An 11,935-nucleotide genomic window follows, 5' to 3' on the forward strand; every position below is an offset into this window, starting at 1 on the left:
ATTATTTCGTTTAGACCGAAAATAACTTTGTAAAGAATGTTGTAACGATGATAAAAACTCTAAAAACGTTTCGTTAGTCCGATTTCCCAAAAAAAAAAAAACTCGAACGGAAATTGGAGGGAAACGGAAGGGGAGGAGTGGGAAGGGGGTGGGGTTGGGACTAAAATCAAATTAATTTTTTTTTCTTTCAAATTATTAATTATTTAAAAAAAAATAATAATTTCCTCTTCTTAAACTTTTGAAAAATCCAACGACGACGACGACGACGACGTTTTGACTGACTACCCTAAAATTTAATTTCCCCCCAAAAAAATAAATAATAATAATAATAAATCGTATTTTTTCCAAGTAATATTTTAACTTCAAAAAAAAAAGAAAGAAATTCAATAATCTAAAAACTTTTCCAACACTGTCAACGCTCGTGGAAAAAAAGATGGTTCATTAATTTCAATTTCGATGTATTGATTTAACTCCTACAACCCCCCCTCAAGGTTTTTTAATATTACGCCATTCTTTTAACCTTTAAATATTCAATTTAGTCGTAAAGGTACGCACGCACGCACGTACACGTTCGTACGTTAAAGGTGAATTTTATTAATAAAATTATTGAACCGATCTCCGATCCAAAGCTCCCCGCCCCCCTAAAAAAAATTATTTAAACGTTATCATTAACGTCTTAAATTGTTTTACTTATGCAAATTATCATGCAGGGATGCATGCGAATAAGTCTGTCGCGGTTTTTTTAAAAAGGAAAAATTTTTATTTTATTTTGATTTAGTAATAGTAATAATAATAATAATAATAATGATAAGGATTTGTGAGTGATAAAATTAAACGTGAAATGAGATCAAAACTTTTCTTTCAATCAGTTATTTAATAAACACACACGCACACACACACCAAATGGCCAAGTTTTATAAAGAAAAAAAATACGATAAGGAGACAATTTATCAAACCTAACGTCGATTGAATTGAATTCAAATTCACTAAAAAAAATTTATATTGAAAGGGGGGTAGGGGGGAAAAAGAAAGAAAAAAATCGATTTCGAAATTTCAACTTTAAATTAAAAAAAAAAAAAAAAAAGAAGTAAAATTAAAACGGAAACACATGGAACCATATAAAACTTTTTTTTTTTCAAAATGAAAACACGAACGAAATAAGAAATAAGAAAAACTAAATAAATTCTAACACAACAAAAGAAACCTTTCGCCCCTCCTCTCTCCCTCAACACTGAACAAAAAAAATTTTTTTTTATACCCTTTCATTTTCCGACCCCCCAAAAGACACATAAAAGTGCAAAAGAAAAACTTTTTAAAAGTCAAACATCATTTTCAATTTGACCAACTTTTATTTTACCGGGGGGGGAGGGGGAGGAAGAATATTATTTGTTATTTTTTGACCGTTTTTAAACCATTCCGTTTTGATTTTTCATCCCCCTCCCACTCGCCCCCTTCACGAAAAAAAAAGAAAACAGAAATAAAAAATTCAACAGGTAACAAAAAAAAAAGAAAAAGAAATTTCGTTACGAAACATTTTCGATATAATTTTTTTTTCTTTTGTAATTTAAATAAATAAAAAATAATTTATTGAAATGTAAAAAAATATTATTACTATCATCATGAATCGATAAACGATAAATAAAAATTACGTAATAAAATAAAAATAAAATAACAATTACGTAATATTTACGTTGAAAATTTAAATATTCTCCATAATAATTTATTTTTCGAAAAAAAAAAGAAAAAAAATCGAAGTAATTTTCTTGCCTTTTTTTTTTCTAAAAAAAACGATAAAACCATTAAAATTTTAAACGAAACGTAAATCTTTTAAAAATTAATTAATTTTTCTCTCTCTTTTTTTTTTTTTAACCGAAATTAATTAAAAAATTTTTACACGTAAAATTAAATATGAATACAATCAAAGGATTCAATTATGAAAAAAAAAGGGGGAAAAAAAAGAAAATTTTTTCATCTTTTATGTAACGTTATAAAATTAATAATAATAATAATAATAATAATTTAAAGTTTTTTTTTTTTTTATGCAGTGAAATCGTATAAGAGAACACAAAAAAATACGTGAAAGAAAAATGGAAGGGAAGAAAGGGAAAAGGAGAAAAATTTTCATCGTGTAACAATATATATATTAAGTTCGGGAAAAGTAAATTATTTTTTATTAAATTCAAAAGAAAAACTAATAATAACTAGGAAAATTAAAAATTAAAGATAGAAAAAGGGGGGAGAGAGAAAGAGAGAGAGAGAGAAAGAAAGAAAGCGAATGAAGGAGTGGAAGAGACAGTGGAAGAAAGGAAAAGAAAAAAAGAGAGGAAGAGAAAAAAGAGAGAAAAAAAAGAAAAACAGAAAAAAAGAGAGAAAAAGAAAGGATGAATGAGAGAAAAAAGGAGAAAGAAAAAGTCAAAAAGGAGAGAGAGAAAAAAAAAGAATAAATGGAAAAAAAGGGAGTTTAAGGTAGAATGAAAGAAAGAATAAATAAAAAAATGGGATAATGAAAAAGAAAAAAAAAGAGAGTCAATGAGGAAGAAAAAAAAAGAAGAATGAAGTGAGAGACAGAGAAAAAAAAACGAGAGAAAGGAAAAGTATCGAAAAATAAGAAAATAAAAAAAAAAAAAAAGGTGAGAGGTAGGGAAAAGGAAAGAGAGAGAAAACAGATTATAGAAAAATAGATATAAAGACAGAAAAAGAGAAAAAAGCCAAAAAAAACGAGAGAAAGGCAGCATAGAAGACGAAGAAAAAAAGAAAAAGAAGGAAAAAGAGACAGAGAAAGAGAGAGAGAGAGAGAGAGAGAGAGAGAGAGAGAGAGATAGAAAAAAAATAAGAGCTTTTACAAATAATAATAATAATAATAAAGTCGGGGATTTAAATATTAAAAATGAATAAAATCGATTTTTATTGATTTTTTTTTCGATACTAAACATGAAATTTTCCCCTCTTCCCCCCAAAAAAAAACGTTAAATTTTTCTTTTGACTTATTATTATTATTTTAACGCGGCGAGATTACGCGCGCGTAAATTTTTTAATTCCTCATTTCACCACCGTTATCAATAAAAAATTTTATTTTTTTAAATGTCAACGCGAAAGAAGAAGAACATTTTAGACAAAAGATTAAAAAAAAAAAAAAAAATTTTTTTTTAAGTTGGTACTACCTGAAAAAACAAGGAGGGAAAAAATTTGAATAAAAACTTGACCTGATAAAAATAGAAAACATTTATTTATAAATGTTGAAGAATATATAATATAAACAAATCGGAAACGATAAATCATTCAATTTCCGGATGTTCGATATCGGAAAATCGGAAATTTTATTTAATCAGATTAAATTTTGTTAATAAAATTACTGGAAAATCTGTTTTTAATATGTGTGTGACACACACGCACAAACAGAAGGAGTGTTAAAAAATATGCAATCGCATCTCAAAAACAAACGTTTTATACGAAATTCGTACAAACCGGAAGTAGTTGTGATTCCGTTAAATTTTTTAAAATGATTGAAACATTTTCGAATCGGCAGCAGTGGAGGAAAAAAAAATACTACAAAAACACAACTGAGGGAAAAAAAGTTAAAAAAACGGAAATGGCATCGTTATTTGTCGAAGGGGATAAAAAATGTAAAAACGGCACGACACTTTATAAATCGCTAGAGAGAAAATTTGAAATCAAAAAAAAAAAAAAAAAATGGCGCGGATTTTTTTTTATTTGAATAATGAATAATAACACCTTGGAGATTTGATGATTATACATTCTGGAGAAATCGTTTTGCATCAAAACCTGGAACGGATGTTTAACAAACAAAATGCAACAGCAAAAACTTGTTGCTTTGCAAAAAAAAACGAATGAAAATAATAATAATAATAATAATATTAAACGAAAAGTTTTTTTTTTTTGTTTATTGTAAATAATTTTTTTATTAAAATTTAAGGGAAAATTTTTTTTTTCATTTTCTAAAACCACGTGTAAAAATAGTAATAATAAAAAAATTTAATAAAAAATAAACGACTCGAATTTCTTTCCGGTCAATTACGCCATCTATTTCCGGTTTAAAAATAAAAATAAAATTAATAAAAATTTATTTATTTATTTACTCTTATTAACCGTAGCAAAATTCGATTTCTTTTTTTTTTGTTGCAAACAAAAAATTTTTTTTGCCAAAAAAAAAAAAAAAATTTTTTTTCGTGCCAAAAAATATAAAAAAAAGTGGCAGTAATTTTTTTTTTTTCATAACGAAAAATTTTCTGATTAATGTTTATTTATCAAGATTTACCAACATAAAAACTGCAAACTTTTTTTTTTAAAAAAAAAAAAAAAAAAGGAAAAAAAAAGGAAAAAATTAAATTAAAACTTTTTTAAATGAGAAAATTTTCCTTTTTTTCCCCCAAGTTTAATAATCTTAAAAAAAATTAAAAACGTAACAGGTACCGTCGGACGACTTGCGACGTCACAGATTTTTTTTTAAAGTTGGCAACACCAGAAAAAATTTCATAATCTTTATCATCATTATTATTATTATTATTATTTGTCAACTCCGTCGACGTCGAGTTAAAAAATAAAAAAATTTTTGGGGTCGGAAGAAAAAAAAAAATTTCTTTCCTTTCCTAATTTTTTTGTTTTTTTTTTTTTGTGCGATTACGTCACGGAAAAAAGTTTTTTAATAATCACGTGACGTTTACTAATGACGTAAAATTTCACGTTTCCTTTTTCGAATCGTAAAAATAAAGAAAAAAATTTTTTTTTTTTAATCCCCGGTTTTTAACCTTTGTGTTCTCTAACCCCCCTCCTATGTTAGTCATCGAAAAATTTACCCCTTCATCTAATTGATACCTTCATTCTTTTTCCCTTTCCCCTTCCCTGCCACGCCACTTAACCTCCTTCCTTCCTCCCCACGAAAAAAAAAAAAAACTAATAAAATTACACTTAGACCGAAACGAAAGAGTGAGAGAGGAAGAGAGAGAAAAAAAAATTAATGATGGATTTAAATATTCAAAGGAAGGAAAAGAGAGTGAGAGAGAAACGTTTCCGGTTGTAACCGGTAATTTTACCAGTGGTAATTTTTAAAAAAAAAATTTTCCACACCGGAAATTCAAAAATAAACGTTTAAGCCGCGATGGAATTTAAATGAGAGAGTAAGAGAGAGAGAGAGAGAGAGAGAGAGAGAGAGAGAGAGAGAGAGAGAGAGATTCGTGTGTCGTTTTTTTTTTTTTTATGTGTTGTAATTTTCAATGAAGGATTAAATAATAAAAAGGGGGGGAGGAAAGAAAAAAAAATCCAAATGAAAATCATAAATTAAAGAGAATTTTGATTGATTGATTGAATGAATGAATGATTGAAAAAAAAACTCATCGTATTATTATTATTATTATTTTTAAAAAAAATCGAAAAAAAATTTTTTTTTTAAACCACACCCCACAGTTAAGAAGAAAAAGCAATAAATTTTTTTTTTTTTTTTTCACTTTCGTAGGGAGGTAATAAATTCTATGGTAAAAACCGGAAATAAAAGATGGTTTTTAAATTTTCTCCCAAAAAAGAGAGGAGAAAGTTAAACGTGAAAATATGAAAGAATGAAAAAAAAATGAGAGCGCGAGTGGGAAGAGGGGGGGAAGGCAGAGAAAGACATGAGGTTAAGTCAGTCGTCAAGTTAACAATCGATTTTTTTTTTTTTTTAATTTCAAAAAAAAAAAGGAATGACTAGAAGAGAGAGCGAGAGAGAGAGAGAAAGTAGAAGAGGGTTCGGAAAATAAAGAAAAGAAGAAGAAAAACTTCAGTACTTGTCAAAGAAAAAGTTAAGTTAAAAACTTTTCTAAGGTTGAGCAATTGACTGAAAGAAAACTTCATAATTCTTAATTTTAAACGTCATCCCTTAGGTCCCTTCCCCTCCCCCAACTCCTTCCGATTCTCCTCCCTCATCCTCCTTCCCTTTTTCCATCCTCCAGTCAATTCTCATTTTTGATTTCCCTCTGGAGAAAATAAAAATAATTTTTTTATTTTTATCATTTTAAAACAAAAAAAAAAATTTTTTTTTCTTTTTTTTTTTTTTTTTTTAAATGACTCAAATGTCAATTGTAAAATTTAATATTGCGTAATCTTTTTATAATAAAAAAAAAAAAATTCCGAGTTGAAGATTTACGATGACTTACGCCGCGTTTTTTTTTTCCTTAAAAACGATGAAAATAAAATTTAAATTTTCAAATAAACTTTAACTTTTTAAAAACTTCCGGTTTTTCCCGTCCATTTTGTTAAATTACTTTCTCCCTTTTTTATTTTTCCCTTCCCCAAAACTCATTTCCTAAAAAAAAAGAAAAACCTTTTTCTCTCATCTTATTCCACGTTTAATTTTATTCTGGTTTTATTATTATTATTATTATATAAATCAAATCGATACAATTTATATAGATTAATTTATTTTAGAAAAAGTTAAATTAAGGAAAATAAGGGTTTTCTTAGCGAAAATCAATCATACTGTTATTATTATTATTATTATTATTATTATTATTAATAATCTTAGTTGTAACTAACTAACTAACTAACTCTTAGGTGAATTAATTTTACGAATCGCGGTGAAAACCATTTGTAAAATGTTTAAAAAGTTTTTAGCTAAATCACTCATTTGGAATAATTAAAATATATATAACAAAATTTGTTTACATGGTGATTTTAATTTTTTTTTAAAAAAATAAATTTAACTTCTCACTAGGGCATCGGTAGTTTGTTCGTTTCGACAACAACAAACAACAAACGTTTGATGCAAAATAAAAATTCATTTTGTACGAAAATCTCGTGAAATTTTTTTTTTTTTTTCTAACTGCACGAGCATTCAACCGTTAGAATAAAGACAAAAGTAACAAACGGATTTAAGTAAAAAATAACAAACACAACACACCCAACTACAACAAAAATTTTCCCGTTTGTTGACTTTATCCTAGTTTTTTTTCCAAAAAAAAAAAAAGATTCAAATGACGCCCTTGAGAGAAATCGAATATAACTTTTATTTAATGGCGTAATAAAAATAAATTCTTTTTTAAAACGTTTAGATTTTCTTACTCTCAGGCAAAAAATATACACACACACGCACACGCACACACACGCACAAAAAAACATGATGATGATAATAATAATAATGATTTATCCAGTGATAGTCGGAGATTGAATTCAAAAAAAAAAAAAAAAAAAAATTGGTAAATTCGTTTTTAATCGAGGATTAATTCCCTTTGTAATTATTATTATTATCAACCTTATTTCATCATCACCATCATCATCATTATCTCCATCAACGTCCCCATTATCATCATCATCATCATCAACACCAACACCATCATCACCATCTACATTACAATTATCGTTAACATCACTATCATCACCATCATCATATCCATCACTACCTTTATCATCATTATTATCATCGTCATCATCGTCATCTTCGTCATCATTATCATCACCATTACATTACTATCACCGTCATTGTCACCGTCATCATTATCGCCACCATAATCATCCCTATCATCGTCATCGACATCTTCATCATCTGTACCATCATCATCATCATCATTATTATCGCCACTTCTATCATCGTCATCTTCATCATTTTCACCAAAATCATCATCACTATCTACATCACAATTGTCGTCACCATTATCATCATCATCATCATCATCGGCATCATCATCACCAACACCATCATCATCATCATCACCAACATCATCACCATCTTTCACTATCAATCACTATTACCATCTCTGTCACCGTTATCGTTATTGTCACCCTCATCATCATTATTATCATCATCATTATTATCATTATCATTATTATTATTTTACCATATGAAAAAATGAATAAATATTGGATTAATGTTAATGAAAACGTCACACCGGAAATTCATTTGAAATAATATTATTACCACCGTAATAAACGGAAACGGTTTACACAACACATAATTAAAATAAAATAACGTTTAAATCCCGCCGATAATCTCCCCAATTCCTTTTTATCATTATTATTTTTTTTTATCGGTTATAATTATAGTCTATAAATGATAATAAAAAATGTATATTTAAATTTTTTTTAAAAAATTTATTATAGCGCTATAATTATCACAAAACAAACCCAAAAATTTGATGATAAAAAAAAAATTCGACACATTTATTATTGTAGATTATAAAAAAATTTTTTTTTTCTCCTTCCATTTTAAAGCACTTAGTTCGATCGATTATACGAGGGGGGGGGGTGTAGTAGCGGTGGCGGTGGTGGTGAAAATTACGAAAATAAAATTTTTAATATAATCATTATTATTATTATTATTATTAAAACAGATTCGACTGGAAAGTTTTTCTTTTAAAGAGTTTTTCTCGCGTTTTTATTAAAAAAACAAAAAGCGAACGATTACGATGGTGATAATAATAATAATAATAATAATAATAATAATAATAATATTTTCGAAGGGATGAATTTCAAGAGGAGGAGGCGGGGGAGAGAGGGGGATCAATAATAAAAAAATAAACGACGTCGGTGTTCCTTAATTACGGTTTGCTGCACTTGAAACCGTAAAAAAAAAAAGAAAAGTTTTTTAGAGGTGCCATTTGCAATGTTTTTTTTTTTTTTTTTTTTTTAACAAACAATTTAAAACTTTCTATAAACTATAGTTAAAAAAAAAAGGAAGACATTTTCTTTTTTTTTCATCAAACCGCTGAAAAAAAAAAAAACTTTCCAGGAAAAATTTAAAAGGATTAGTAAACACTTGCGTATTGAAAAAAAAAGAAAAATTAAAACCGGAAAAAAATATTTTAAGAGTATATATATATCGATAAACACGATGACGTCATCGATTTTAATCTCTTATCACGATCGTGACGTTTCTTATCATCATTATCATCATCACCGTATTTAATTATTATTATTTCCAATCGAATTTTCTCCAGCCGAATTATTTTATTTTAAATTATTTTAAATGGAAATAAAATAAGAGAAAACTTACCCCGTCCAAAGTATAAAATCAACGTCGCCATGTTTACTTTTCATTGTGTGTACCGCGGATTCAACGAGTGCCCACGGTGAATCGCATTGATAATCTCCATACATTCCCATGGGTTTTATCGGTGATCCTATCGAATCTTTTCTTTCCCAGCATCCTAAATCAAATCAAATCAATTTTTTTTTTTAAAAATTCAAGGTACCAAAAAATCAATGATGATGATAATAATAATAATAATAATAATAATAATAATAATAATAATAAGAAGAAGAAGAAGAAGAAGAAGAATAATAATAATAAAAACTTACGTTTTCTGGAATCTCCATTCAACGAATAATTAATATCGTAATGGATATCAGAAATGTGCCAAAAAAAACCTGGGGAAAAATCAAAAAAATCAAAAATTAATTTTTGTATTTCCGCTCATATATATAACTTCCGGTTTTTTTTTTTTAATCATCGATTCGATCCTTTATCTCTCTCTCTCTCTCTCTCTCTCTCTGTCTCTCTCACTCTCGCTTCAACTCCATTATCTAGAAACTCTAGAATATTTTATTATATAGGTAACGATTAAATATTTAAAAATTTTCAATATGGCTTCCTAAAATTTATTTAACGCACTCTTTCTCTCTCACTCTCTATTTCTCTCTAGCGCGTAATTTCCGATAATAAAAAATTTTTTTTTTCATTCTTTTAATTAATTAAAAGAGCACAAAAAAAAAGAAAATGGCGACTCTCGAATGATAAAATCGAAAAAATTTTTTTTTTTTGGAATTCGTTTTTTCGAAATCTTTTCACATTTGTTTTCATCTCGAGGCGATCTTTAATTATTATTACAAAAAAAAAATCGGAGGGTTGCAGGGAGAGGGGGGGAGAGAGAGGAGAGAGAGAGGAAGAAAATTTAAATTATTAAATTATCAGTTTCCGGTTAAAAACAACGTTAAATTTAAAATTTGCATTTGAAAAAAAAAAAAAAGTTTTGATAATAAATTGCCGAAAGGATAAAATTAAGATAAAATTCGCGATTTTTTTCGGAGAGGGGGAGGAGAGAGAAGTGAGTTAGGGGAAGAAAGAGAGAGATAGAGAGAGTATGAAATAAATAAAGCAAAAAAAAAAGAAGAAAATTTTTTTTTTTTTACGGGAGTAAAACAACAAAAACAATAAAGTTTTACGCTGTAAAATGCCTTTGGAAATTTAAAAATGGAAAAAAAATCATCGGGAAATTTTTTTATCTTATAAATGCCAATTTATTTTCCAAAAAAAAAAAAAAAAAAAAAAATTTGGAATGATAATTTAATATTATAAAATTAAAAAGAGATAGAAAATAAATTTTTTTTTTTTGTTCGGAAGAATTCGAAAAAGTTTGAATGGAAAAACTCGCGGAAATCGGACGTTCGCTCGTTCGTTATAATTAAAATTAAAAAAAAAAAAAAAAAATGATCCCGATCGGAAATATCCTACCGGAAATCGTATAATTAATTATACGGAAATACGTATGACATAATTTTAAAAAATTTAAAATATTTTTTCCAGAGAGGAGAGGGAAAAGGGGGAGGCAGAGGGAAGGGAAATTTCTTTCTTTTTCATTATCATCCGAACGTCATGAAATCGTTTCAAAAATGTTTTCAATATTAAAAATTATTCTGGAATTTTTTGAATCCCGGGGATTTTTAAAAAAAAATTTAAAATTTTCATTTTGCGCGGGAAAATTTAAAAAAAAAAAAAGGAAAAAAGAGGAAACAAAATTTACAAAAAAAAAAAAGATTTTTCTCCAGATGCCAAACCCCCCCCCAAAAAAAAAAAAAAAATTTTCGATGCGATTTACGATTTGCATCAACGTACTTTGTTTCTAACGTAATTTTCTGCCTCCCTCTCTTCTCCCTTCATTTTTTTAGCCCCTTTTCTCCTCCCCCTAAAAAAAAACCAATCCGACGACAGCATCAACAGTATAAACGACAACAGCAACAGCAGCAGAAACAAAAAAAAATTCAAACTTTATCAGTAAAAAAAAAAAAAAAACTACAGAAATACATTTACATACTTGAGTGCATATTATCAAAAATTTGCATTTAAATTAGAAACCCAGATGATAATGATGATGATGATGATGATAATGATAAATTTAATGAATTTATTTATTTCTTTGTTTCGTTTTTTTTTTTTCTATACGTCGTCTGCTTTTTTTTCTGTTCGTTACTATAAAACGATTCGAACTCTTAAACACTCGTTTACTCGTCTTGTAATAATAATAATAATAATAATATTTAAATTACAATTAAATATGGCGGAAATTGTTTTTTTGAATTTGAAAATTTACGCGTGGATTTTTTTTCCCGTTTTTTTGTTTAAACCGAAAATAATAAACGACAAAGGAAAAAAAACGGTACATTTTAAGAAAAAAACAAAGAGTTTCAGGCTCACTGAAAATTAGTTATAGAAAAAAAAAATCATAAAACTCTCTGTTGAGATAAAATTTCACGTAGTATTTTTCCAGGGACCGACCGACGAAAAGTTTCCAGCTGAGACGGTTTTATTTAAACGCATAAATATTTTTGGAAACATTAGAAACGCCAAAAAAGTTTTAAAATTCACTCAAATCCCGGAGCATCATTTTCTTTACTTAATGAAATTTTTACCACCGACGCTCTTTCCTCTCTTTCCCCCCTTCTCCGACCCCTTGCCTTCCCCCCATCATGCATCAACCACCCTCCTCCCCATCCACGTTCATATATTTCGGCTTTTCCGCGAAACTACAATAAAAAAAAAACAAACAAACGTAAACTGAACGTACCTTAATAAGCGAATTAAAATTTTTTTTCGTTTTGTAATGACGTCACTCAAGTAAGTAACAAAAACGATTTACGCGCCAAAAAAAAAAATTTTGAAAAGTTTTTTCTTTTTAATTTTTTTAATTTTTCAAATTTGTTTTAAAAGACGTTGAAAAATTTCAAAAAAAAAAAA

The 11,935-nt window shown here is 27.5% G+C and overlaps 1 protein-coding gene across 1 annotated transcript in view; it reads right to left on the reverse strand.

Moving 5' to 3' along the window:
- The window catches only part of Phum_PHUM536070 (uncharacterized protein), a gene marked incomplete at both ends in the record, with an annotated part of 23,596 nt that extends 12,735 nt beyond the window's left edge, over positions 1 to 10,861 (reverse strand). The window contains 3 exons of the mRNA XM_002431517.1: positions 8,978 to 9,118; positions 9,279 to 9,351; positions 10,813 to 10,861. Coding sequence (XP_002431562.1) covers positions 8,978 to 9,118; positions 9,279 to 9,351; positions 10,813 to 10,861 — 263 coding nt within the window. The remainder of the gene's footprint in view (positions 1 to 8,977; positions 9,119 to 9,278; positions 9,352 to 10,812) is intronic.
- Between the last annotated feature and the right edge of the window lie 1,074 nt (positions 10,862 to 11,935).

This window comes from Pediculus humanus, genomic scaffold (genome assembly GCF_000006295.1).
Source record: "Pediculus humanus corporis 1103172108289 genomic scaffold, whole genome shotgun sequence".
Lineage (NCBI taxonomy): Eukaryota > Metazoa > Arthropoda > Insecta > Psocodea > Pediculidae > Pediculus > Pediculus humanus.